We start from the raw sequence: 27,208 nt of genomic DNA, 5'->3' as shown, positions 1-27,208 counted from the left end.
TCATCATCATCATCATCACTGCCCTTTACTTATATTTCTCTCTTTTTTACTAGTGTAGTAAAAGTGAAGCCAGTGTGACCTGTTTCTCTGCCCCCCCCCCCCCCCCCCCCCTCCCCCCCCCCCCTCCCCCCCCCCCCCCCCCCCCCCCCCCTCTCCCTCTGGAGGTCTTGTCCTCGGTGTGCTCGGGTGTTGGCGACATGTGAGTTCAAGGTCTACAGTGGGGGCATCACAAGTATAGATTCCTATTTATATACTAATTACAAAACACAGATTGATAAATGTATATTCCTTAAAACTATCTCAAGGTCAAGTAATGTAGATAGATGCTTGTTTTAGCTGATGATTTTAGCTGATAGTTTGATGATTAGAGTTTTTACTGAAATACATGACAGCAGCGTCTGTGATATGTTACATCAGGTCAGTCACTTGAGAGCAGACAATCTCAGATATTATATACCTGTATGGGAAAAGAAAAGATAGGCTGTATTATTAGAGAACACCTAAAATAGACGTGCAGTGACCTCTACTGGGGAATGGCTGCAGTCACAGCCTCCATCACATCAGCTGTTTCAGTACATGAGCTGCCAAAGTTGAACAAATCACATCATATCAGCTGCTGTTTTTATTATCCAAACATATCTAATCCGTCTATCTAATCGTTCAGCTGAGATGTCTCACCCTCCTTTCTATCATAACAAACGGGACCTGATATTATTCTGTGGAATGAAGCTTTTAGCACAAGTCCAAGAGGGATGACAACCGTCAGCCTGTTTAATCATCATTCTGTTACCCAATGATCATCTTAAAAATGCCTTTCCTGTGTTGTGCCTCAGTGCTGTCATTGCAGTGTTGCAGTATTGACATCACCAGTGTCAAGGCCCAGTCTTGCACCACAACATTTTGGACAGACATTGATGATCCCAGAATATGACTCCGGTGATCCCCTGACTTTTCACGAAGCGCCACTGGCAAGTCATGTTCTACTTATTCAATGAAATATCCACATTTTTGGACATTTTTGTAACTCTCAGGAAGTAATAACTTTGGTGATCCCTTAACATAACATTGGGCAGCAGCATCACATTAAAATTCAGTTCATATTTTGGTTTGTGACTAAATAGCTGCAAACCTAAAGGCATTCCCAACAGCTTCAGCTGTACTTTATGTTAAGTGCTATTTAGCAAATGCATGCTAACATGCTAAGGTAACATGGTAAACATTACCTGATAAACATCAGTATGTTAGTATTGTTTTTGGGAGCATGTCAGCATTTAGCTCAAAGCACTCCTGTGCCTAGGTAGAGCAGCCTCACAGAGCTACTGGCATGTTGAAGATAATCAGCAAATTTGAAAGGAGGATAGATAAATACAAATATCAAATTCTGAGATCTTAAACAGAAACAGAAACATTTCTTTAAGTAAACTACGAAGAAAAATGTTGTTGGTGGTGATTATGATGAGAAAAACTATATCTGCCGTCAATTAGGGCAGCAACTAACTATTATTTTCATTATTGGTCCATCTGCCAATTGCTTTTTTCAGTCAGTCCATTAATCATTTAGTGTATAAACGTATAAAAAAAGAAAACGCCCAGTATAATTTCCCACAATGGCAAGCTTTGTCTGACCTTCAGTCCAAAAATCCAAAAATGTTCAGTTCTCTGTTGTGTATGACAAAGAAAAATGAAATTCTCACATTTAAGAGGATGTTGCCAGCTTTTTTTTTGCTTCAAAATAACTAAAAAGATTATTTGATTTGGTTGTTTTCTTTCATTGCAACTCTAAAACCAATGCACATTATCATTCATTATCATTTCAATACCAAAGCACAGACACCAGAGGGCCTCAATAAAAATAGATTCAAATATAACTTCCAGTGACGTTTACAGTCACAGATTAAAAAAAAAAAAAAAAAAACATTCATACATCTATGAAAGTTTGCAGAGTGGTTCTTTGACAACCTTTTGAAGCTTACTTTTAAAGACTGAACAGAATAAGGCAAAATTAGTTTCAGAACAGTCCTGTTCATACATTAAAAGGTCTAGATGTTGGATGCAGTATGCTGGGTGCTGTAATGGCATCAGAAACTGACATTAGGTGCCATCCGAAATATCCTGCAGGTGTAAATGAGACGACAGCAACATGTGTGCAGGAAGTGGTTTTCAGAGTCTGACAAGCCGATCTCAGCAGGAAGTGCAGCCTCGTTTTGACAGGAAACTGATTTTAACAGTCAACAGTCCATACACCCACAGGATAACAAGTGGATACTGTCATTCTTTTGTATACAGACTGATAATAGCCAATATCACTTAAAATATTCATTTTTGTTAGAGAGGAGACATATTGTCCTTATTTATCACTCAAAAGACTACAAGTATACTTTTCAGAACAGAAACAGAAACATACAGTTAGTGTATTTGAACCATTGATTTATTAGATTCATTCAATAATTGAATGTGGCAGATTTTCACAAAAGATAGAAGATGGATAGAAGAGGGTGGAGTAACTGAAGCTATATCCCCGAGACACCATTTTAACAAACTCAGGATGTAAAACCACATTTCTCATAGTGATACTGAGACCAAATGACTCAATGAGTGACAAACAGGTTACCTTTGAGCTGAAGCTGGAGCTGATTACCACCTACAACAGGTGGGCCAATGTTAAAAGAAGCAAAAGCATGTGTGTACATTTCTGCAAATAAAAGGCTGATTTCTCCAATTCACACAGGGTCAGGTGACATCAGAGAAAGTTTCATTTGGATGAAAGTCTCGGTCATAAAAGCAGAACAGGAAGCGAGGAAGAAGGGAAGTATTCAGTGAAAACATAAAGAGCAGAAAAAAGTACTGTGATATCTGGAAATAGTTGAACTTCTCTGTGTCATTTCATGAGGAAGCAACTGGTCCAATGCAACCACTGTCAGAGCAGTCGCATGCTGCTGCTGGGTGACGTTTTGCAAGACAGGAAACAAGAGCAGCAATGAGGCAGAACCAGTGAACACAGACTAATCTGTCATCCTTTGCACTCACAACAATCTCCAAGACAAATCAGAAGGGAAGCAGGCCAGGTCTTCGAATTTTGTTTGATGCATCCTTGAGAGGAGAGACAAAGCCTGAGAAACACATCCTAAGATTCTGAAATGGGTACTGAGGAGAAAGATTTAGAGCCTGCAGCTCAACAACCACCGAAGGAGCAAGAATCACCGAAGAAGGAAGAGGAATCTCCTGCGGAGCCTCCTCAAGGACAAACATGTGAGACCACTGACCCCCTCAACACGTACAAGTGGCATACTGGCTCCAAGGGAACACTTAATGAGGTGAAGGAGGAAGGAGAAGGAGGAGCAGCTTCTTCTACATCTACAATGGACAAGATTCAAAAGGCCTCCACCAACAAATGGAATAAGATGCAAAACTGGCGCAAGGCCCTGAGCGAGGACCCTGCAGACAAAAATTCCCCCAGTGGGAAAGGTGGAGAGGGAACCAAGCCGGATAAAAGTGCTGGGGGAACCAGAAAGAACCCTTTCAGGAGGGCCTTGTCCGAGCCTCCCGGGTCACTGCTCTCAGCCCTGTCCCCTTCCTCCAGCTCGGCCAGCCCAGCTCACGCAGCTTCATCGTTAGCTGCTGCTGAGGCCTCAGGGGTCTCCTCCACAGACCCCTCACAGAGAGGAGGTGGAGGGGCGCTCATTAAAAAGTACCTGAGGACTGTGTCCCAGAAGCTCAAAAGGCCCAAGCTACAGAGTCGGACCAGCACCCCCAACTTGATTCCAGGTAATGCCATGTAATCTGAAAGTACACTCAAACTGTTTTAGTGCTCCTACAAATTCATGTTGGAGAGTTGGAATCATAAATCTTAATAACTTTAACAAATGATGGTCTAATGTGAATCCCTATAAATATGATACTCTGAACAGTTTGTTTTCACAAAGTAAAATGGTTTGCCGATGGGGTTCACGCACGATTTCCCTTTACTGTATGTTGGATCACACTTCAGAGGGTGGGGTATGTGTGACTTTCCCAACAGTGGCACGTAAATAATACTACTGTATTACTCACATAATATGTCAGCATCTAGTGCCATATTAGTTAAAGTCGGTCAAAAAATTGCACAGCCTAAAAGAAAAGCTGACAAGTTTAAAATGTGACAAGTTATAGCTAAAAGAATAATATCTACAAAACTAGATTCAAAACTTGAAAACTGTTACATTCTGGTAAACTGGAACTTACATATCTCTCAATAGAAACTACAGCAAGGTGTATGTTCCAACTGGAGAAGAGTGGATAGCTTCTTTTGAATTTCTATGTAAAAAGTTTTTCAAAAGAGCAGGCCTCAACAAAGTTATAGGGCCTTGAAAGCAATGTTCAAAATGACTTCATATTTGATATATATTTATATGATTACGTATATTTACTTTGGGTTTTTGCTGTAAGTTGGACAGAGAGATATCTTTTTACTGCCCTATATTTATTTGATGCTTACTTTTAAAGATAAAAACCGTATATTCTTCTACGATGTGATGCAGTAACACACTACTAATCTATCCAGTTGCCCAAAAGTATGTAAACTTGGCTCCATTAAACTATTTAAGATATCATCTATAATATTAATATCGAGACATCATCTATAATAATATAACACTGTCAAATAGGCAATTCTGCCAGTAGAATGATGTTACTTTTGATTCCTTTGATACATTTTGCTGATGATATTTGAACTTTTACTTAAGAGGCATTTTGAATTCAGGACTATCACTTGAAACTTGAAATATTTTCAGACTGTAGTATTAGCATTTCTATTTTCACTTAAGTAAAAGATCTGAGCATTTCTTTGATCCCTGCGTGTGTGTGTGTGTAGTGAAGGTGTGATCGTACACGACGACAAATCTGAGCTTGTCGACCATCCAAAGGAATCTGTGTCAGCGGTAACCTCAGACTTACAATATAACTACATTTTCAGTCTGATACACTAAAATGTAACAATAAAGACAGAAGAAATGTATGTTTTATTGAGTTATAGATCAAATCTATGATTTAATGTTTAGTGCAGATTACTTTCTAAACCAGTAGAGATTAATATAGGGACGACAAACTGGATGTTTAAATCAGTCACGTTTTACAGGGTTATGTGGAAATGTGTGAAGCAAGAGTGGAGGCGTTAAGCAGGCTGTAATCCAAACCCTAAAGCTTCAACAACATCTGGTCTCACTTTTTCAGACACAGAAAAGTGTCTGGTATATGCAAATGTTCTCTCTTTTTGTTTCTCTCCCACTGAAAAAGATCTTCTTTATGAGAACTGACACACTCACAGTCAACATGACACAAACCAAAACCAACCTTCCACAAAATGTTAGAAGTGCAGAGAATTGAAATACAATGTAGCTGTAACAATTCAAAATCAGGGCTGAATCAGGTCTGTATTATCACTTTTAAGTATCAATGAAAATGTTGAGCCATATTTAATGAGTTACCCTACCTGTTGCCTATCAATAAATAATGGTAATAACAATCCAGTGTCTTTGGACTGTGGGAGGAAGCAGAAGAAACCAAAGAGAACCAACACAAGCTATGAATCTGGGATCTTCTCGCTGTGACGCAACAGTGCTAACCATTACACCACCGTACTGCCCTAATAATAATAATAATGAACTTTATCGATATAGCACGTTTCATATAGAGGGTGGAGGTCAAAGTGCAAGTTAAAAATAAAACAAAGGAAGAGAGAGGGTTTGTTAAAAGCAATGTTGAACAAGGATTATTCAGTTGTGGTTTAAGAATGTTCACAGGGCTTACATCTCTTGTAGCCTCAGCGTTGGAATTCCATAGTTTTGGTGCAAAGTTAAAAAAGACAGCGGCAGAGGATTTAAAAGGTCGTGAAGGATTATAAAACAACAAAGAATGTAGGAAGGTCCTAAACCATTCAAAGCTTTGTAAATGAGTAAAGAAAACTGTACTGGCTTCTATACTCTCTCGTTCTTGTTCTAATTAAAGCCTGGCTCATAGCTGAAAATGAAAGGGAGTTCTGACAGCTGGTGCTTGGGCTGGTTGACTCTTCATCTAGTGAGAAACATCATCAGAAACCTCAGCCAATGTCAGGACAACTTCAGAGAACTGGACCTAGACCAAGTACATGTTTAGGCCTCGGCAGACTCAGACAGAGATTTTGTATCAGGATTACATGAAATGTTACTTTCCACCATAATCTCTTCATCTTTCCTTCTAAACCGACAGATGTTTTATTTTTGTAATATATTATCTATTTATCCTACATCTCTTTTGTAGTCAGTGACCAATACTTAACTGTTTAATTTCAATCTATACAATATTGTACCCTTAAAACATAGAAAATAGCATGCCAGTCAAGCTTAATGAAGGAGAAATGCCAGTACATGTAGAAGAACCCACAGGATGTTCGCAGGTCACGTTGGTGTGTCATGAAAAGAGAGCGATAGCATCAGTAGCCACAGCAGCACGATGGGAGTGGCCAAGTGCTATGGGAGATCAGCGCCATCATACCATCATTACCAAAAATAAAACACAAACCAGGGCCAGCATGTGCCTGCAATTATGCTCCTGCAATGTTCATTCTACTATAAAGTTGGTTTTCAAGAGTGAGAGTAATGATGTTGTTTAGTTTGATGAATGCGTCTAGAAAGTGATCATGTTGTGTTGCAACAGTGTCTGTTCTTTGTCAGCTGTGTAGTAATGAATATCAATGTGTGTGTGTGTGTGTGTGTGTCTTCTTGTGTGGCAGATGTGAGTGAACCAGCACCACCTGTACCCACCAGCTGTGCCCTCCCAAAACAACACTGGGTCCCACTTCAGGAGATCCCCATTTGGGACATCAGCAACTGTATGTTTGAGGATGGACAAATTCTCATTTCTCAAGAAGAGGTAACAACACACCACTCGCCAACCCCTCATGGTTATCCAAAAGTTCATTCCACCTGCAAACACTGTGTGCTGTGTGTTTGTGTCTTTCTCAGCCAACGCTGTGGACCCGAAACCGTGTCAGCAGCTGCTTGTCCAACCTTAGCATGCAGAACCTTGTGGATATCGACACAGGTCAATACATCATCCACACACACACACACACACACACACATTACGAAAAATAAAGTAAAAATGTGTGTATTTCAAAATGCAGTGAAAAGCTAAACAAAACTATCAGGAATTAGTATGACAAGCACAACAGCTACTGACATCACAACAACACTCTGAGAGGAAATAGCTGAATGTTTCTGCGTGCGAGTGACTGTCAAATTGCTTCCTCTACGTTTTTTTGGGGAAGATAACATCGTGCCTGGGTGTTCTAGCAGTCCAATGAAAGCTCATAGTCAGAGAGGGTACAGTCAGTATCTACTTCCATTCAACTCCGTATTGCTAGAAGAAGCTCTGAGGCTGCACTGTGGAAACAACTGGTCCAGCATTGATTTTGGCTGGTTGGCTCTGCATCACCATCAACATATGTTAGTGAAGAAAGGGGGGTAAATCTTAAAGAGCCAGAAATTGACGTAACAAGACTGTTGCACACCTCTGGACTAAATGATGGGATTTAGACGCTGGATTGTTTGTGGTGGGGCTTTGGGTAAGCAAAAGACGAGAGAAACTCTGTCTGACAAATCTTTGTGTTGTAAACTTCTGCGCTCACAACTTTGGCTTTAAAGATGTCGTTATGTTATAACTGAAGGATTAAAAAGGTGTCACGGCAGAATGGGATTTTCTAATCTCATCCTCTGCAAAACTTTAACACTTTAATGCCAAGTGTATCATAGTTCATACATACACCTCTACATCATCAGTGTGATATTTCTTTGTGTTTTTTGGATTTTAACTGTGTTTTATATGTTTTGTTTGTTTAAGATAAACAAACTGTGAGCAATAAACTGCACAAAAATGCCGGATGTAGCAAAAATGATACAAATTATTTAAATTTTTTTTGTAATTTGTCAGAAGGTTCAATAAACACAAGTATAAGGCAATTACACTTGACTTAGATACCCTAGGTATCAGCTTCAGCTGAAAACCACTTCCTGTATGGACTAATCTGAAAGTATTTGCTAATATTGCAATTGACTCATTTGATGAGAGTTTTTCTTCAGAGAAGAGGGGGAGTTTTTTTTTTAATTGCAAGTTTTGACAAAAAACAAAGTCTGCATTCATGGAGTGCTGATCAGACATTGAGTTTGGATATTTGATGCCTGGAAACAAATTACTCAGAAAAAGTGCTGACCATAACTCCTACATGGAAAGAAACAAGTATTCAACTGATTAACACGATCACGCTATGATACTGAAAAATGACATTACTGAAAAATGATGGTAAATGTGTTGTGTACTTAGAATGTAGCCCTGACCACTTGGGTGTACAGGGTGGCACCCGACCAAAGAACCAAGACGGCGGTGTTAGGGTGAGTATTGTACACACCAGGGATAACAATCTTTCAGCTACCCCTGTGTTTCCTGTTGATGTCATACATAATTGCTCTCATACACCATGCTTGCCTTTTTCACCCTCAGGGTCTGATCAAACGACGTCTCGACAACAGGGCCAAGAGGCACAGCAACAACCAGCTGAACCCTATGGGACTAAACAAAGGAAGCAGGTAAAGTTTACTGTAATGTTTGTGACGGCAAAGATGTTGCAGTGCACAAGTTCAACATTAAACATTAGGTTAACAAGGTTCATCAGACATCAAAAATAATGGGGATCCATCCAATAGTTTCTGATTGAACAAATCCATAGGCCTCATCACGTGGGCACCCTGGATATCTGTGCAAAATTTTCTGACACCCATCCAGTAGTTGCCCAGGCATGTCACAAAATCCCCAAAATGTTCATTTCACTTGAGAAAAACTCAGAGATCACCAGAGTCTATAGGCCATAACCTATCCTTAACCTTGGAAATCAGTGTTGTCTCTGCAACGCATTCTTTTTGACTACCACCACAATAACAAGAAATAATCAACTTTAATCTGTCACTACTTAGACTGTATAAAATAAGTGGATGTAGCTTGCAGGTCTGATAAGTGAAGCCAGTGCATTAAGCCTGCATTCACTTTATTGACCAGCAGGGGATGACACAGATTGTATGGAAGTCTATGAGAAAATAACCCTACATGTCACTTAAATTATTACCTCAGTAAACTTATTCCTAACGAGTACAGCATGATGTTCATTTTGTACATTTTGGTCCCATTGAGAGTAAAATACAGAATAAAGTAGACTATGCTTTGGGTTGGGACTACCTTTTGACTAACTAACCATAGGCAGGTCATGCCTAAACCTGACTAACATGAAGCGGGTAATGTCTATACCTGACCAATCAGAAGCAGGGAAAAATCAAGCATCACTTCTGGCTCCAGAAAAACCAAGGTGGCAGACTCGAGGCTTCAAGGTCCACAAACCCATGGGTGACATCACAGTTGCTAAGACCTTTTCTTCTATACAGTCATTGATCAATGCATAGTGTATATCAAATGTAGATATATCAGAATCAGAATCACAAAGCCTTTATTGTCACTAAATAAAAATACCATGAAATTTGTCAAGTCTGATATCCAGGCAATTTCATTCATAATATCAGCAGTCTGTGAAAGTGTTGCTAGTGTGCCACTGCATGACAAAGAGTACTAAACTGTTACATTTTATTAGCCTTGACAATTCATGGTATTTGACACTTGTTGTTTATCATTTCCACTTTGACTGACCTTTCCTTATTTTCAAGGCACTATGGTTCCCGGGAGTCTGTATCCATCCCAGTCAGTGCAATGGGGAGTCTGGATCTCAGTGCTGACACCAGTACTGTCGTCAGGCCGGTCCACAGCTCCATTCTGGGGGAGAAGTACTGCTTTGAGGTACACTTTAACTTGTGCATTGCTTCTATGATGCTCCCTCAGGCTCCTTGAGGAGCATCATACAGTAGTAGTAGCATCCTGTCCGAGTAGGGCTACTACAGACCTGTTGGTTTCAATGTATTTACAGGTGATAAACTCCGAGAACACCCACTGCTTTGGCTGCTCCTCTGCTGCTGAACGTGACCGTTGGATTGAGGACCTGAGACGAGCAGCCCAGCCCAATAAGGCGAGGCATTAGTCATTTGTTCCAAAAAACTGTCTCATGCAAAATCAAAATGCTAATAACAAGAGCTAAATGTGTCACTGTTCACAGGATAACGTTGAGCGCACAGAGAACTCCCTGAGTCTGTGGGTAAATGAAGCCAAGGATCTGCCACCCAAACGGCGTTATTACTGTGAGGTTCACCTGGACGGGACCTTATTTGCACGGACCAGCAGTCGAGCTGTCGGCAAGCCATCTACCCATTCCACCTTGCCAGGCGATGGCTCCACTGGTCCTTCAGGAGGCCTGGGGGCCAGTGGAGGTGTGGCTGGAGGCTGTCAGTTATTCTGGGGTGAATTCTTTGAGCTTGACAACTTGCCCTGCATCTCCCAAATTACCCTGCACCTCTTCCGCGAAGAAGACCCCAAGAAAAAGCGTCATTCCCGAGATGAGTCCAGCGTGCAGCCACTGGGCAGCGTGGCCATACCTTTAGCCGAGATCCGAGGGAGGACCTATCAGGAGAAGTGGTATTCCATCACACCATACAAGGTCTCAAGCGCAGTGGGGAACAAGGAACTGCTAGGGCCACAGGCTTCACTCCGCATCAAGGCTCGTTTCCAGAATCTGCAAGTACTGCCCATGGAGAAATACAAAGAGTTTGCTGAGTATGTAACGGTGGATTATGTGGAAATGTGCAGAAACCTGGAGCCACTTCTGAATGTGAAGGAGAAGGAAGAGCTGGCAGGAGCTCTGGTCCATGTACTGCAGAGCATTGGCAAAGCCAAGGTGGAGTTTGAGTCTTAGAGAAAATGCATATGAGTTCACTGCATCATAGTTTTGAAACCCCACAATGTTAAAATACAATCTGATTTATAATAAACAGCATAAAGGGAATAATCAGAGATATGTTTTCTCAATTTAATTTTTGTGCTTCAGGAGTTCCTTATTGATTTGGGCTGTGCAGAGGTGGAGCGTCTGGGAGAAAGGGAGGCACTGATCTTCAGAGAAAACACACTGGCCACCAAAGCCATAGATGATTATATGAAGCTGGTTGGTCAGAAGTACCTCATCGGCACACTAGGTAGGCTGGTTCAGTGGTGAAGGTGGCCACTTTAATTAGTATTTGTTAGTGCTTTGTTTTCACTGAGCTCTGTGCTCTCTTTTGCACTGCAGGGGACTTTATCAACCGTCTTTATGCCTCGTTGGAGAACTGTGAAGTCGACCCTCGCAAATGCCCTGTGTCTGAACTATCAAACAACCAGAATCACTTGAGAGAAGTCTGTGAGGAGGTGGTGCAAAAGATTATTGAGACCCATGGGTGAGAGAAGAGAGATCATCATAGAAAACGACATGAAATAGCAAATATTAAATGTTTATGTGATAATGATGTTTGAACTGATGCTTGACATGTTTCTTGCCTTCAGGCCCTTTCCTGAAGAGTTAAACAGGATCTTCTCCAGCTGGGTGGAGCTGTGTGAAGACCAGGGCAGACCAGAGATTGGCCAGCGTCTCATATCTGCTTCCCTCTTTCTTCGCTTCTTATGTCCTGCTATCCTCAGTCCTTCTCTTTTTGGTCTGACACAGCCCTATCCAGAGACAAACACCCTGCGCACCCTCACCTTGACTGCCAAAGTCATCCAGAATCTGGCCAATTTCACCCTGTGAGCAGCTTCTTTCCAAACAGCTTAGTCAAACTGAATACATCACTTGTGCATTTACACCTCAGCAAAACACCTTCTGACACGCTATGTAGTATTTTAGAGATGAAAATAAAGACATCTAAATTTACCTGAAGTGGCTTATGTCACAGAAATCTTTTTTATGATTAAGGTTTGGAGAAAAGGAGGAATACATGCTCTTCATGAATGAATTCCTGCAGCAGCACTGGGATGGAATGAGGGCCTTTCTACAAACAGTATCCAATTCAGACACTGAAATCCCAATGACTTCCTTTGATGGTTATGTGGACCTGCCTCTTCGCTTGGCTGTGCTGCATGGCCTGCTGGTAGACATCATCTATCAAAGGGACCAGGTAGGACGGCAAACTGATGAATCCAGTTTGGTACATAGTTGTGAAGCTCTATGTAACTCCCACAGTATTCATTTGACTGTTGTATTTGAGTGTATTTTAAAGAATAATGCTGGCATTTATACACCATTTATAACCTAGTAGATCGCCTCAGCCTGTAGTCCTACAGAGACAGACCTGTTTGCTTAACAAAAAACTCTCTTCAAAGCCACCAAACTCCATTGACAAAAACAGTTATTTTACCTCAAGTCTTTGTGTGACGTTTTAAAAGGTTAATTCCAAGCCAAACTAACCAGTCACACAATAACACAAATGAACTGCTGGCACTGCTAGACCAGCAACTCCTGTGTTCTGCAAGGTAAAATTACTGTTTTTGTCAATGGATTCTGGTGACTTAAAAGACAGAGATGTAATGGCTGTTTGTGGTTACACAAAAAGGTCTATCTCTGCAAAGATCTTCTCCAGAATGCTGTTAGACACTTTGTCAGTGGCAAAAACAAGCACTTTCAGCTTTGACTGGTTACTGTTGCCCCAAATGATTACGTTGTAGCCATTGTAGCCCGTTTTGCAGCTGCCAGCTGAGGCAGTCTACAGGACCAAATCAAAACCTTTTCGTATCTACCAGTGATTTAGAGACCAAAATATGCAAAATAAATAAATAAATGAAAATAAGAATAAAAATAGGGTCCAGGTTTGAAAAAAAGTTATCCTTTAAGCTTGAGTATGATTCCATCAGCAGACTACTTGCCTGCCATATAGTTGCCTGTGACGATGAGTTAATGTGGAGACTAAATAGCAGTTTATTTCATCCTCAGGACACAATTGACAAGCTGCATCCTCTGCCTTCAATCCTGAACCAGATAACAGAGTCGCTGGGACCTGAAGCACGTCGGATCATAATTAACAGGTCTGTTTAGGGTCTATATATTATTTCACATGTCAGCAACTTGTGATGTATTATGAACTCAGACATGGTGTGGTTACATGATACTTAAGCAGGTTCTTTCTTGTAGTCAAATGGGACAAACCAAGCCAATGTATGTTCCTCCTAAAGACTTGCGCAAGTACACCCCTCACCAATCATCCCTCCAGCAGCTTCCTGTGGACTCCAAAGGTCTACGAGACGGGTATGATCATTTTATGTCTGTCACTCGGCTCACTGCAATAATCATGAAGAAGATTTCTGACTGCTCCTTAAATTTTGTACCACTGATCCACCCACTCGTCCATTTAACTTATGCTATCTATCTGGTATGGCACGTGGAGGCAACCATGCAGGAGGAGACTGTTCATTCACACACGTTCCCACACAAGTTGGGGTTCAGTGTCATGCTCAAGGACATTTCGACACACTCATACGAGCCGGGGATCGAACCAGCGACCTTCTGATTGATGGATGACCCACTCTCCCTCCTCCGCCCCATAATTAACACATGCATTCATTCATTCATTCATTCATACAACAGGGACAGGGATGGCAGGACTCGGAGGAATACGAGAGAGAGGAAGCCAGTCACCAGAACTCAGAGTGCTCCACATAGACGTCCTGGTCACACAAAGCAGGCCTTGAAGAGGCAGATAAGTTCTGAAACTCTGCCAACAGCTGGTGATGAACAAGAGATGGAGACAAACCAACCACATATCACGTCACCAAATACTGTGAGTACAAAGAGGAAGTGTGAGCCTACAGTAGCTCAGTTGTTCTGGTTACTGAGCTCAGCCGGTCATGTGGTCATACCACTGCAAAAAATACTACATATATATATATATATATATACTATATTTTGACATAAGTGTTAACACAGAGATAGTAAGTTTTTCTGTGGTTATAATTAGATAATCATCTTGTCTCAGAATGCCAGTGTCAAACGTGCACATGAACCAGTTCCATGGATCAAAGTCAGCCACAAAAGGGAGTCGGGAGAGCTGAGCACTGAGAATGAGGAGCTCAGCTTACTGGATAAGGTAAGGCAAACCTCCTTCTCACTAAAGTGACATAATCCTGACTGTACAGCATATGATTTCATAGTTACATTTCATGAAATGTCCATTCGTAATTTACACACCAGCATGCTCAAGAGCTGTCAGAGCTCCGTGTGGGGATAGAGCAGGTGACGGAGCGTGAACTGGATATGGCAAAGCGCCTGGAGGACTTCATCATCCAAAGCCAGGACCAGAATGCAATGCTGCAGGCTGAGGTGAACACACTCCAGAATTTGCTGGCTGTGCGAGAAGAGCAGCTTGCCAGTGCCACCTTCAGGTAAGATGGTAGAGTTAAACAATAATGTGCTTTTGTCAGCAGATGTATACAGTTTCAAGTAAAATATGATTTTGTCTGCAATTGCATGTTTATTATGCACATGTGCATTCACTCTGCATAATTTGTAATGTGAATTAGTTTCATTAAGATGATTGATGATTTTGTGTTTCCATCTTCTATCTGTGCCTGTCACAGGCTGGGTGTGATTGAGGAGGAGAGGGAGGAAGATGAGAGGAAGCTAAGTGTTGCCATTGCAGCAGCCGAGCGAATGAACGTACTGGTAAGAAGGACAGAGGAAGTAAATGACCAAGTTTTGTTAAAGAAATAGTTCACATGACAATCCACACTTTATCTATATGACTCCATGTCAACAGTGTAGTTTGTTACTATGAACAGGCTAACTTGTAACTTGTAGGTGCTTTGCAGCAGAATATTTGTTCCATTTGTTTCCCAGGCACGAACAGTTGTTTGTTAATGAGCCCGACATCATAAATGGTGAGAATATAGAAGATAATGAGATAGAGGATTAGGGTTATGTTACACTTTGGACCCACAAAAACCTGGATCATTTGAAAGCACCTGATCATGATGTAATGCTAGTTTGGGGGCCTAAAATGTATGTATATGTATGAAAAAAGTTACTAAAAGTAACTAAGTACATTTAGTACTTTCATTAAAAATAAAGTGATGAACATATTATTGCATCAACAATTATAATCCAATATTAAAATATATATTATTTTGGAATGAACCATTCTGCATATTAACATACTATATACACTGAATTTTGTCTTTTTGTACTTTAAGGGTATTTTAATTGTAATAATTTGAATGATATTTTGAATGCAGGACTTTTACAGTTACTTTAGTAATTCTACATTGTGGTGTTGCTGCTTTTATTTAAGTAAAGGATCTGAGTAATTCTTCCACCACTGATATCTAAATCAAATTCATTTGAGAGTAGATATCAGCTCAGAATGAATGCATTTTTCCATAACATTAGCATATTTACTATGAAGGTAACCCCTTCATTGACAGTATGCAGCAGTTGAATTGTACATACAGAACGAGTGACCTGAAGGAAACGGTCTGTTTTCTACAGGAGGAGCAGTTTGCAGGCCTGCTGAAGGACATTCAGCAGCTCACTGAGGCCTACCACAGCGGACAAAACAACATGCAGCACCCTGAAAAGCCACACATCAACAGCAACTGAGCCATGACAGTGAAAAGATGTAGAGCTGCAGTATCAGAGTTTTGTGTAAATACATATATGGTGTGGAGAGTTCATGTAGAAACCTCACAATTATGGTCTCCATACCAGGTGTAAGTTTACTTTAGGAACAAATTCAGAATGGATGTGAGCATTTCAGCTTTTACTGTATCTCAGCGCCACACGTGTTTGACTTGTAATCCTTTCTAATAAATAAAAGAACTCTGAAGTGTTTCTCCCAGTGCATGCTACAGTGGTGGAACAACAATCATCTACTTCACTGAACTACAGTTTGGAGGTATATACCTACTTTAATGTAGGTTTATACTACAAGCTGCCTCATACTTCTACTCCACTACATCTATTTGGCTGCTATAATTATTTTGCAGACAAAATGTAACTACAGCAACATCAAAATGCTGTTATACATTAGTAATCACATCAGTAATATTAATCCAATAATGTACACAAGGCTGGATCACCAACCAGGTTTCCTGCTGCAGTTAGTTAGTGCTAATTGAATTAAGTGCATTCACATGCATTATTATGTAATCTAACAGTAATCAGCCATATTATCAAACACTTTTACTTCGAGGTGCAGATGTGGGTTTATTAGGAATAAAATATCAATATAGTGTATCACTGCAAAAATGCTCAGTCAAATGAGTGTTCTTGAGACAATTGATTAGCAGAGCAATAAGTGACTGCCCCAGTCACCTCTCTCCCACATGCAGTCCCTCCCTTGTGTCCTGTCACCAGCCCTTTCCCATTAGTCACCTGACGTCCCCTCCCACCTGCCTGCCTCTTCCCATCCTCCCTGGTCACTGAGCAACAGGCCTCATTCCCACTCACTCCTCACCGGATCAACTTGTCTTGTTCCTTCGCCTTTGAGCCGCCAGAACCAGAGCAAGGACCAGAAGCAGAACCAGAGCCAGAAGCAGAACCAGAGCCAGAGCCTGCAGCCGCCTGTAAGCCTCTCTACAGCCTGTCTTCTCCTTCCAGTCCTTGCTGCTGCCTGCTCTGTCTCCATGTGGCTGCTCCCCTTCGTGCCAGCTTTCATGACACATCATTCTCCGTAGTGTCTACACTGTGGACGGCTCTGTTTCTGAATGTGGGGTGGGGTGAGGTAGTGGACGGTGGGTTTTCTCTGGGAAAAGGAAAAGAAGCTACTCTATGAAGCAGGGTGGTGATCAGCTGATCGGCTGAGTGGACTTCAGTGACTGTGTGTGTGGGGACGAGAGAAACAGCTGATCGGTGCTGTTACTGTAAGAGTTATTCTGTTTACTGGACAGATGAGTACTTCAGTTAAGATATCTGAGAGTCTAAATGTATTTAAGCTTCCGACCGAACGAGCTGATCGTGTTTCTGAAAAAAAACCTTATCGAACTCTGTCATTCTAGATCTAGATCTAGATCCATTCTAGATCTAGATCTAGATCTAGGTAATGCGCCAAACTAGTAAACACCTTGTAAAGCCGTTCAGAGTGTGTTGGGTGCGTCACTGACTGGAAACCAGCCCCTTCACGTCACTTTCGTGTCGCTGCTCCAGAGTTAAGTTTCGTTTCTCCGTCCCGCAGCAGAAGCCTCCCGCCGTCATCATGGCCGACATGGACCCGTTCTCTCTCTTGAGCCTGGAGGACGAGCTGACCTGCAGCATCTGTCTCAGTCCCTTTATCTGTCCGGTGACCATCCCCTGCGGACACAACTTCTGCCAGGACTGCCTCCTGGCCACCTGGAAGGACTCCTACACCTGCCCGCAGTGCCGCACCGTGTTCCCCACCAGGCCGGAGCTGAAGAAGAACACGGTCCTCAGCACCGTCGTGGAGACCTTCAACTTCAGGACGGGCAAGAAGAGCGTGGACCAGATGTCAGAGCGGAGCCCACCTGAAGAGGTCCGCGCCGTGCGCTGCGATACCTGTATGGAAGCAGAGGCGTCCCAGACCTGCCTCACCTGCATGGCCTCTTTCTGCGAGGAGCACCTCCGGCCTCACCGTGAAAACCCCAATTTCCGTCTCCACCAGCTGAGCGACCCTGTGGGAGACCTGTTGGAGCGCATCTGCCCGGACCACCACAAGATGATGGAGCTCTTCTGCAGCCAGCATGGCCGTCCGATCTGCAGCCTGTGCCTCCAGCTGGTCCACAAGGGCTGCTCCTTCATAACCCCTGAGGAGCAGAGGAACGTCAAGGAGGTGTGTGTGTGTGTGTGTGTTACCTTTTTAACAGTGACTATCTACAGATAGGCTCCATGTAATTTCCCCAGGTTTTAAATGATCCACCTGAGGAGCTGCTGCCACACTCCCAAAAACTAGCGTTGCATGGAATTTTATTCGTGGCGCTCTGAAAATTATCTTTCAAAAATGAAACACCGACTTGTCTTCCAGAAACGGTCTGTCATTCCACATTTCCACAACACAGGCTGTCGACAGCTTCCAGAGGAACTATTTGTTTGGTAGAAAGTAATGCAAATGAAGTATTTGTCCTTTTACTAACGCCTGTTCAGAAACTGAAAAAACAGGATTAAGTTTTGCAACTAACCAAATCTTTCTTCTCTGGAAGACACAACAGAGCTGCGTGCGGATTAACTGAATGTACCATGTTCCTCCGTTTGTAGTCCGACCTGAGAGGAAAGCTGGGTTTGCTGGATGAGAAGATTACGAAGAATGAAAATGTTATTATCCAAATGAGGGACATGCAGAACAAGCTGATGGTAAGCTCTGACATTTGCTGCGTTCTCCACATGAATGAGGAAAAATAGTGCCTTTAAGAAGAAGCTTAGTAAGAATAGAAATGGAGTGATTGCTGTTGCATTTGTAATTTGTGACTCTGACTCTTTGTTTTCTACGGTTTGTCTTATTTTGTCTAAGGCCTGTATTTACCTGTCGTGGCTCCTCTTGTGACTTGCCCCTAGGATTCCGCAACCAATAGGAAGAAAGCTTTGGCAGCTGAGTATCAGCAGATGCGGGATATGATTGGTCAAGAGGAGCGTGATGCTCTGAGTGCAGTGGACCATGAGGTGGAGCTTGGTCAGACCAAGATCAAGGGTCTCGTGAAGAAGTTCACTGAGAACATTGATAACATGAGCAAAGCCAAAGAAGAGCTCCACAGTCAGCTGAGTCAGTCTCAAACTCTGGCCTTCCTGCAGGTGAGACGGCTGATCGTGTTACGCCATCATACTGCAATGTGAAAACTTTATTCTTCCGTCATTCCGGTGATATTTAAATGAGTTTTTATCTCATTCGAGCCTCAGTAGAAAGCAGTCTAAGTTATCCTGACGGTTTTGAATAAGACCTTGTTTCACTGTTTCGTCTCCTCACAGGCTTCGTTTGACCTGCCTTCAGCTGCAAACTTTGATCCTCACACCCCTCAAATCAGTCTGGACTCCAAGAAGGTGAAAGCAGCACAGGCTGTCACCACCGCCTTGAGGGAGCATCTGATGGAAATCTTTAAACAGCCTCTTGAGGGCAGACTAAAGATGCTTAAACCAGGTGAGCGCCCATTTTAGTGGGAGATTTTACATTTGGAGAGAGTTATGAAAGTATGATGACACTAATCACGTCCAGTGTTGTTGCAGAACACTGGGGTGGTTGAGTTCATGTCACGTAGACTCTGTCGATGCTGTTTGCTGTTCTGGTGGCAGACTAACTGCTTCAAATGAGTACGTAAACTTCTTTCCCTTGTGTAACCACTCGTGCTGGGATCTTCAGGGGCTGCTGTGGCTCAGCAGGTACAGGAGCACTAGATGCTGGGTTGGTGGTTTGATCTCCAACGTGTTCCTGAGCAAGACGGTGAAATGTACATTTCCCCTGGTGGAAGCACCGTGGCTTTCTGCGTGCGTTTGTGATCCAGGGGCAAACTGTAAAACGGCACATAAATGCAGTCCATTTACTTTTTATCTTTCACAGATGAGAGAGGAGTTCCTGTCTCAGGGCTGCCAAAAACTGGTACGTTGATCAATGTATTATAGTCAAAATTTCAATACAGTAACATGAATCTATAGTAGAATATCTACGTGTTAAACATGTACACACATATCTGCACATAGAGAAGTCCGTGGTAAAAAGTAGTTTTTGCTATTCACATGTGTGCGTGGTGTGCCTGCTGTATCTGTCAGGGTTCATACGCCTCGGTCCAGGACACGTTGTGAGCGAAAGACACTGAAAACTATTTAACAAGCATTCGGTAACACATGAGTCTTTACAATGTGATAAAACACTTCAAGGTGAACTGTCTTGTGATTTGTTTCAGGACAAGCAGACGCTGCAAAGCAGAAAAAAAAACCCAAGTCTCAGCCCGGTCCTGCCATACCCACCCAGCCATACTACCAGCCCATCCCTGTGCCCGTTGAGCTTATGGGACCACAAGGAGGCTGGAGGGCATTCCAGTATCCAGCGGGTAGGTACCTGGTACCTGTCTCAGATAGTGGTCCTCCATTTATGGCAGGACAAAAGACAAGTAAGACATATAAACATCAGTGATACACATCATATCAAAATGTCGATCGTGACAGTTTGGTTAAGAAACACAGACGACAATTTTCACTGATTGGATCACTTTTCTACTTTGCCAGAGCCTCAATGGCACCCAGGCCCTCCCAGACTTCCCAGGTCCCACAGTCCAGGTCCTCCACCCAAAGCAGGCCCAAAGAAGAAACCTCAACGTAAGACAGCGCCGATTATTTGATAAGAAGACGAGTAACAAAAAACATAACACTTGATTGTCAGTTTGTTGGGTGCAGAAACTAATGCGGTCTAATTCAGTAAATGATCCTACCTTCATTTATTTGTTTTTTATTTCTTAACGTTTTTATCTGTTTATCAGTCATGTGAGTGTTGTGTGTTTACTGCTTCGTCATCACCAGCTCTTCATTTCTGTTCAAGTTATAAAACTTATTATTTACTTTTTTTTTTTCTTTAGAACAAACCAAAAAAGCTCCTCAAACCACAGAAGGCGATACAGGATGTAAGAGTTTCTCTCGTTCCATGGAAAACCTGTTGGATATCAAATCTAGAGGCCTTACTCCTGCAGCTGACTTCACAGGGAAACCAGGTCAACACCAGCCACCATCTGCTAGAAAAGGCACCCATTTAGAGGGATCCCTTGCACTCCAAATCACATTTACTTTCTTTTTAGTTGTAGTCCGAACTGAAACTGCCAAAGCACATACGGTACTTTCCCATGCAGTACGCGTACTACTGGGACATTTTCTTATTCTTTACTTGGATCCCCATTCGCTGTGAATAGGGGTAACAGTTACTCTTCCAGGGTTCCACACACAAAAAAAAACATGTAACAAAAATCAATCAATCAATCAGTCAATCAATCAGATCAAATCAAAATAACATCACAACACACCAACGTGCACTCCAGTGTAGTTCTTCATTTTGTGCCTGTTTGCTCACATGTGTGTTGCAGTCCCGTCGTCTCCAGTCACGTCTGTGCTGTCCTGCTGGATGTGACACATCTTCTTAACATAACATATATCTATTGTGGGTCAGAATAGCCAAAAGACATGCTGGCTCGCTTACTGCAAAAAGACATCCTGGTATACATGACATGCTGTGTGTTAGGAGGTAGTGAATCCTTTTTCTGGCATACTAAATGGCATGATAGTTTAGTAGCTGGGACGCAGCCATGGTCTTACTTGCATTCTTCAAACCGGGCGCCTACATTACCCACAATACAAGCTGTCTGCTGACAATAGTAGCTGATGTACCCCGCAATGCTAGCCTACAGCGGAGATAAGTCTGGTGAGCTCACTGTTTTCTCACTCCACCCCTCCACCCAGAGGTTTTTCATTTTCAAACTTGTAGTCTTCAGCCCCGATGGATTTTGGACTGATGTGTGAGAATGGTGCAGTGGCACCTATTTTAGAATTGATAAGATTTTGGTCATCAAAGCTCAACGTCACCATGACGTTACAGAACAACAAGAACCCAAGAATTCATGCACTTATCATGACACCATTTCACACATTTCACACATAAGATAAAAGAAAATGTCATGTCCAAAAGGTCAACGTCACTGTGACATCATAATGTTCTCCTGGCCGTCGTTCAACACTATTAGTTGGTTGAACCGGTTGGCAGAAGCATACAACCACGAGTTGGTGAATGTAGTTTTTTAAAAAGCTTTCACTGTGCCTGATGATAACAGATTCCTCTTTTGTCTTTTGTCGTAGAAACTTCAAACATTCCCGCAGACATATCATCTGCTGAAAAAAGAAGTGAACTTCTTAAATGTAAGTGTAAAGGTTTAGTATGTACCCCCCCTCCCCCATTGTAATAGCAACAGGGCTTGTTATTTGAACGGTTTGCATGTTTTTGTCCCTACCAGTTGGCGCCATACTCACTTTGGATCCAAGGACGGCCCACAAACGCGTCGCCCTGAGTGAGGGCTTCACTAAGGCCTCTGTGTCGGACGAGCACACAAACTACCCCGACTGCTCTGAACGCTTCACTGTCTGCAGCCAGGTGCTCACCTCCCAGGGTTTCTCCAGAGGGCGCCACTACTGGGAAGTCAAACTGAGCAGCAACAACTTCATCGGCATAGGCTTAGCTTACAGCAGCATTGACCGCAAAGGTCCCACTAGTCGACTGGGCCGCAACGCACAGTCTTGGTGTGTCGAGTGGTTTAACGTTAAGCTGTCGGCTTGGTATAACAGCAGCGAGACCGTGCTGGCCCCTTCCAGTTCAAAGCGTGTAGGTGTGCTGTTGGATTGTGAGGAGGGCACTGCCACGTTCTACAACGTGGCAGACAGGGCGTATCCCTTCCACTCCTTTGTGTTCCCCTTCGCTGAACCTGTTTATCCAGCTTTCTGGATTTTCTCCAGTGGCTCATCCATTTCTCTGTGCAAGCTGCAGCAATGAGGAACACACACACACACACACACACACACATACACACACACACACTCACACACACACTCACACACACTCACACACACACACACAAAATGATACTTTCCTGGTTGTGTTTAGAAATTTAGAAAGTGTTATTAACAGCAAAAATCTTAAAATATTCAATATACCCAACATTAGTTAAGCATCCATATCAAGAGGCTGAGCAGTTACACCCCCCAGCTAAAGCTTAGTCTTTGTTTCAAGTCAAAAACCAACGTTGTCTGTCCTCCAGCTGAATGGCGTTTGGTGCTGCTGGGATGTGTCAGGTGAAACAGTGATGATCCCACTACAAGGGCTCACTGCTGAGCTGCTGCTGCATCAGCTTCATGGGTGGAGGTAGGTTTTGTGCCCCGCCAGACAATATTAGTGACGGACAGCTCAGAGTGTCACAGCTGTTTTGTGGTTGTGTGACCACAGAAAGGATGCTGTCCTATCAAAACACAGGAAAACGCTATACATTGTTAATTAACTGCATCCCAAGTGAGTGGGACACACGTATGCGCCCCAGTGGCTTTACACTGACATAATGATACAGCATGGTAGTGTCAGTGCAGATTATTTATGACACACCGTAGACTGCTTGAGTACGAATGGATAATGACGAGCATTAATCACTTTACCCTCCGTAGCATGTATCCGAACTTGTCTTGACAACTCTGCGTGTGAAATATGAGATTGTTTTTGGAGTGTAGCAGTTAAGGTTGTAGCCGATGTGAATAACTTCAAGATTTATTATTTTTTCGTTGTACATGAATCATTTCTGACGATCTCAGAGATTTCTTTGCGTAGCAGAATCAGAATCTGAAAGTGATTAAACTGTATGGGCTGCAAGAAAAGGAGCTGTTTCTGGTTAAACAGAAGGATCTTACAGGTCTTATCTTACTTTCCAAAATTGTATAAGACACTTCAAATCACTATCTGAGCCTGTCTGTGGCAAAAAAAAGCGCTTTTAGTAGACATGCTTGGATCAGGTGCAGTTGCCCCAAAGGATTACATTGCAGCCATTGTAGCCTGCTCTGCAGCTGCTGGTTGAGGAGATCTACTGGATCAATTCAAATGTTTTACATATTTTGGTTTAACCTTTTACATGTTGGGTTTATACTGATAAGATTGAAAGTCCTTGTTGCTGTCCCTTTCTTGGCTGATGCTCAAAAGAAACTAAACTAAAATTGTAGCGTGTGGTTTGTTTGAGCTAAATCAACCAACCACATTAAAATGGGTTGTCTGTTTCTAGGAAATGAACATGTAAGTGGCTAGAATTAGATTTGTTTCTGTAATGTAATTGGCTGCTCAATATACACAAGCAGCGTGTGCTCTGGACAATGTCTTTAAGCTTCTCATCGTCTATCATGGTCATTTTTCATGGCTTGTATCACCCAGCCCTGCCTCCGGTATGTGCTCACTTCCTCCACTCTGACTGACTCAGCTGATGAGAGCAGAAGTCATATAGAGTCTGTTCTCATCAAGTTCTGATAGTCTGTCTTTTTTGTATTGTTCTATGGCACTTACTGTCGTTATTGGTGAAGTTTGAGCCAGGAGAAAATCGTGGGAAGGAAAGGATGACATTCAGCAAAGGTCTTTGGAATGTCTCTTGCATGGGATGCTTCATAGGAATACAGTGCTATGTTATTTTAGATCTGCGGCGGGCAAATTAAACATCAAGCCATCAGAATGTTCTGTTGGCTTTTCTTGTCGTAGCAGCAGGTAAGATGTTTAGTTTCACAGGGGGAAAGTATTTGTTGTTTGATGCAAAATGTACCCCGGCCTGTAAGATTTGTTGGCTGAAGCACACTGGTGACATCAGTCAGTGGCTTATTTCCTGATGTGGCACCGTTGGAGCGTGCCAGTGATTGGAAATTTAGCTTGAGGGCTTTCTGCCACACGTCTCTCAGGAAGTTTGATGACATAGTATAAAGAGCAGAGTTTTGTGAATTCACACTTTACAGGGGTAAAGTTCAATTCAAAGGAACTAGTTCACATTCATAGATCATAGTTCATAGTCTGCCACCACGTTGGGTGCTGTAAAACAAATGTGTGAACTGTGGGTAACTCCTGTGGGAGTTTTTGATGCTTGTGTTCACATTCGTTAGTTGCAAATGGATCAGTTAACCATTTAACTTGTTCATGGGCAACACTGATAAAATGACTGTCCATGCAGGGATGACACAGGGGTGGATGAATGGGTCAGACGCAGGACTTGTACCCAGGAGACCAGGGTTAGTTAACGCTGACCCCTACAGAAGCCGCCCACACTGAGCCTGATTGATTGATTGATTGATTAGTGTCCTATGCAGAACCTAATGGCAGTGCTGGCTTTATTTTTAGACTTATTTTCAGTGTCCAGTAGCAGTTGGGTTACGTTTTGGCTACAAAACGACTTGGTTAGGTCGAGGAAAAGATAATGGGTTGGGGTGAAATAAGTCAATGTTGACTTTTGATTTCACATAAGACATGAATAGTGACTTTCTAGCAAACCTCTCTCACGTCTTAACTGGTATGTGTGCGTACTGATCAATTTCAGTCCGGCTTTCCTTTCACACCATCTGCAGGGTGAGTGTGTTCACGGTAACTGTAAGGCAGTCGAGGCAGTAGAGAACTGTCCACACAACACATGGTACTTTAACATGTATTTGTTAGGCTACCTTTGTCAAAAGAGACTTAGAGATATGGTTTGTCACTGTCAAGTCTGAACCTGGAGAGTGAAATCTGCTGTTTTCACTATTTGCTGTTGCAGACCATCACAGTGGGGAATTGCGTTCTGGGACGTGTAGTTTTTGAGAGCTCTCCCTCACTGTGAATGTTCAGGTACTGATACGGCGTAAACACTAGTTTACTCTCATTACCAACATTCCAGGTGTGTCAATGCTCAGCACAGTTTAGGAGGTTACACCAAGCAACATTTGACTTTATTGCTTACGTCTTCAGTTTTTTGATTCAGAAATGTAGGTTAGATCTCAGTGGCTTGTAGGTCGCTTTGTTTTTCGCTGATCTTCAACAGAAAGGCACTTCATTGGTCTGCATCTAACTTTTTCAAGTTTCTCAGTAAATTTTAATCAAACTGTGTCAAACTGCTGTCAAAATTGATAAATGAAAATTTATATCAAACTAACATTGTGTGGTGCTTTATATGTGCTGGTTTTACTCAGCAGGAGAGGTGTGGATGAAATAAAAGAATATTTGTGTGATTGTCTAGAAGTTCTGCTCTATTACATATAGTTTAATCAAAATGAGTTGATTAAACGTAGGTTACACCCATGCCCGCACGCAAAGAGAGACTTGCTGTGTCACTGGTCAGGAGCTGCAGTGACTTGTCAGACATAACTCAGAGAGCGGTGCACAACTACAACAGATATGTATGTGGAGCTGAAATGGATCAATTTGTCATCAATAATAGAAAAAGCATCCTGTCTAGATAGACAGTGTGTGTGCAGTGAAAGAGATCAGGACGGGGTCGATTATAATTAAACTGCAACACAGGAAAGTTGTTTGAATTGTTAGTATTTTTTGGGCTACAGTTTATTATTAAACCATTTGTGAAATCTATGTGTAATCTTGTGTTTGAGCCTGCTTCCTGCACCTGCCTGAGTTAGCGGCTACAGCAGCTAAAGTTCACAGGGAACTTTCCAGTAAAAGCAGCAGCTTACAGCCCTTCTCTCCTTCTGCACTACCTGAATTACCTGTGTGCCAGGATGTTGGCAAACTCTGGAAGTATTTGGCAGGTTGCATTTATGATAGCGGCTTCAGCACCTTACACACCATTTGTTGAATGCTTTCCTTTAGCACAATCCCAAAAGCCGAGCTGCATCAGAGGAGTCAACTGAACACCACCCAAAGCCTATAAAATAACTCGATGCAGCAGCAGCAGCAGATGCTTTTGCTCCTGCCTGATACAAAGAGGCACTGTGTGTGTCCTGTAAATGAAAATGATCACCCTATCATGTGACAGGGGCTGGAGCTACTCTATTGCTTTGTAAGGGTTTAAATAAATAGCGTTTTACATGATGGCATGTTAATACGGGTGTGATAGCAGTAGCTTGGAAATGAGCACAACATTTCCAAGGTCAGGATTTGTTAAACTGGTAAATGATTAACACATGCCAATAAAATGATGACTAATAACTGGAGCATATGTCTGCTGTGGTGTCTTACCAGGGACAGAGCACTTTCACCAGTTTTCCTTTAAGTAAAATATAATATAGCTTAATAAAAAAAACACAGACATCTGGCTTTTATATGAAAATATTTATGGGAATGTGTTCAAATTCAAAAGATCACTTTATTACATTCAGCTCAATCAGACGTTCTTGTCACTTATAGTAACAATCAAACTCATCTCACCACTATTCTGTAAACAGCTCTGCTTTCCATGATTGTTACCAATAAAAGCTTATGTTATCCCAGACACTGTTAATTTGTACTTTCATTTCTCTTCAGCAGAGGCCACATGAGGCGTCCTCTCAGGGTCATATCATGGTCAGAATGACATTAGTCGCCATGTTTTCTGCACATTCTTATCAGTCTTTAAGGTTCTCTTATTTTTACAGATATTTGACAGTAAAACAGTAATATTACATCTTCAAATATATTAATAATGAAAGCATTTTGGTACACACAACACAGTGAAATTTGCCAGGCCAAATCAGGTCTTTATAAATACTGTTCTGTATCTGCCTTAATAATAAACTGACAGCTATGAACTGGGAGCATTCAAAGCTACCATCGCAGTCATACTCCTCCAGTGTAACAATAAAACAAGTTCA

General features: G+C 42.2%; 2 protein-coding genes across 3 annotated transcripts; both read left to right on the top strand.

Annotated features, from left to right (window-relative positions):
- The first annotated feature begins 3,002 nt into the window (after positions 1–3,002).
- Positions 3,003–15,784, top strand: rasal3 (RAS protein activator like 3). 2 transcript variants are annotated; one of them, XM_070855835.1, is made up of 19 exons: positions 3,003–3,765; positions 6,746–6,885; positions 6,978–7,056; positions 8,335–8,402; positions 8,512–8,597; positions 9,720–9,849; positions 9,977–10,075; positions 10,163–10,837; positions 10,988–11,132; positions 11,225–11,369; positions 11,476–11,712; positions 11,882–12,083; positions 12,896–12,987; positions 13,094–13,207; positions 13,547–13,739; positions 13,935–14,045; positions 14,150–14,340; positions 14,536–14,620; positions 15,443–15,784. In XM_070855835.1, exons 1-19 carry the CDS (start codon positions 3,138–3,140, stop codon positions 15,551–15,553), a joined length of 3,531 nt encoding a protein of 1,176 aa, XP_070711936.1. In that variant the 5' UTR covers positions 3,003–3,137; the 3' UTR covers positions 15,554–15,784. The 2 variants fall into 2 exon arrangements, with proteins under 2 accessions (XP_070711936.1, XP_070711940.1); XM_070855839.1 differs by lacking the exons at positions 3,003–3,765; positions 6,746–6,885; positions 6,978–7,056 and adding an exon at positions 7,309–7,579.
- A 676-nt stretch (positions 15,785–16,460) lies between these two features.
- On the top strand, positions 16,461–22,720 carry trim25 (tripartite motif containing 25). Its single transcript, XM_070827618.1, has 11 exons — positions 16,461–16,518; positions 17,127–17,738; positions 18,161–18,256; positions 18,458–18,691; positions 18,866–19,034; positions 19,452–19,490; positions 19,795–19,941; positions 20,117–20,206; positions 20,464–20,595; positions 21,728–21,787; positions 21,883–22,720. Exons 2-11 carry the CDS (start codon positions 17,148–17,150, stop codon positions 22,413–22,415), a joined length of 2,091 nt encoding a protein of 696 aa, XP_070683719.1. The 5' UTR covers positions 16,461–16,518; positions 17,127–17,147; the 3' UTR covers positions 22,416–22,720.
- The last annotated feature ends 4,488 nt before the right edge of the window (positions 22,721–27,208 follow it).

Source organism: Pempheris klunzingeri, chromosome 3 (genome assembly GCF_042242105.1).
Source record: "Pempheris klunzingeri isolate RE-2024b chromosome 3, fPemKlu1.hap1, whole genome shotgun sequence".
In the NCBI taxonomy this organism is placed as follows: Eukaryota; Metazoa; Chordata; class Actinopteri; order Acropomatiformes; family Pempheridae; genus Pempheris; species Pempheris klunzingeri.
This window is presented reverse-complemented; position numbering and strand designations above follow the sequence as displayed.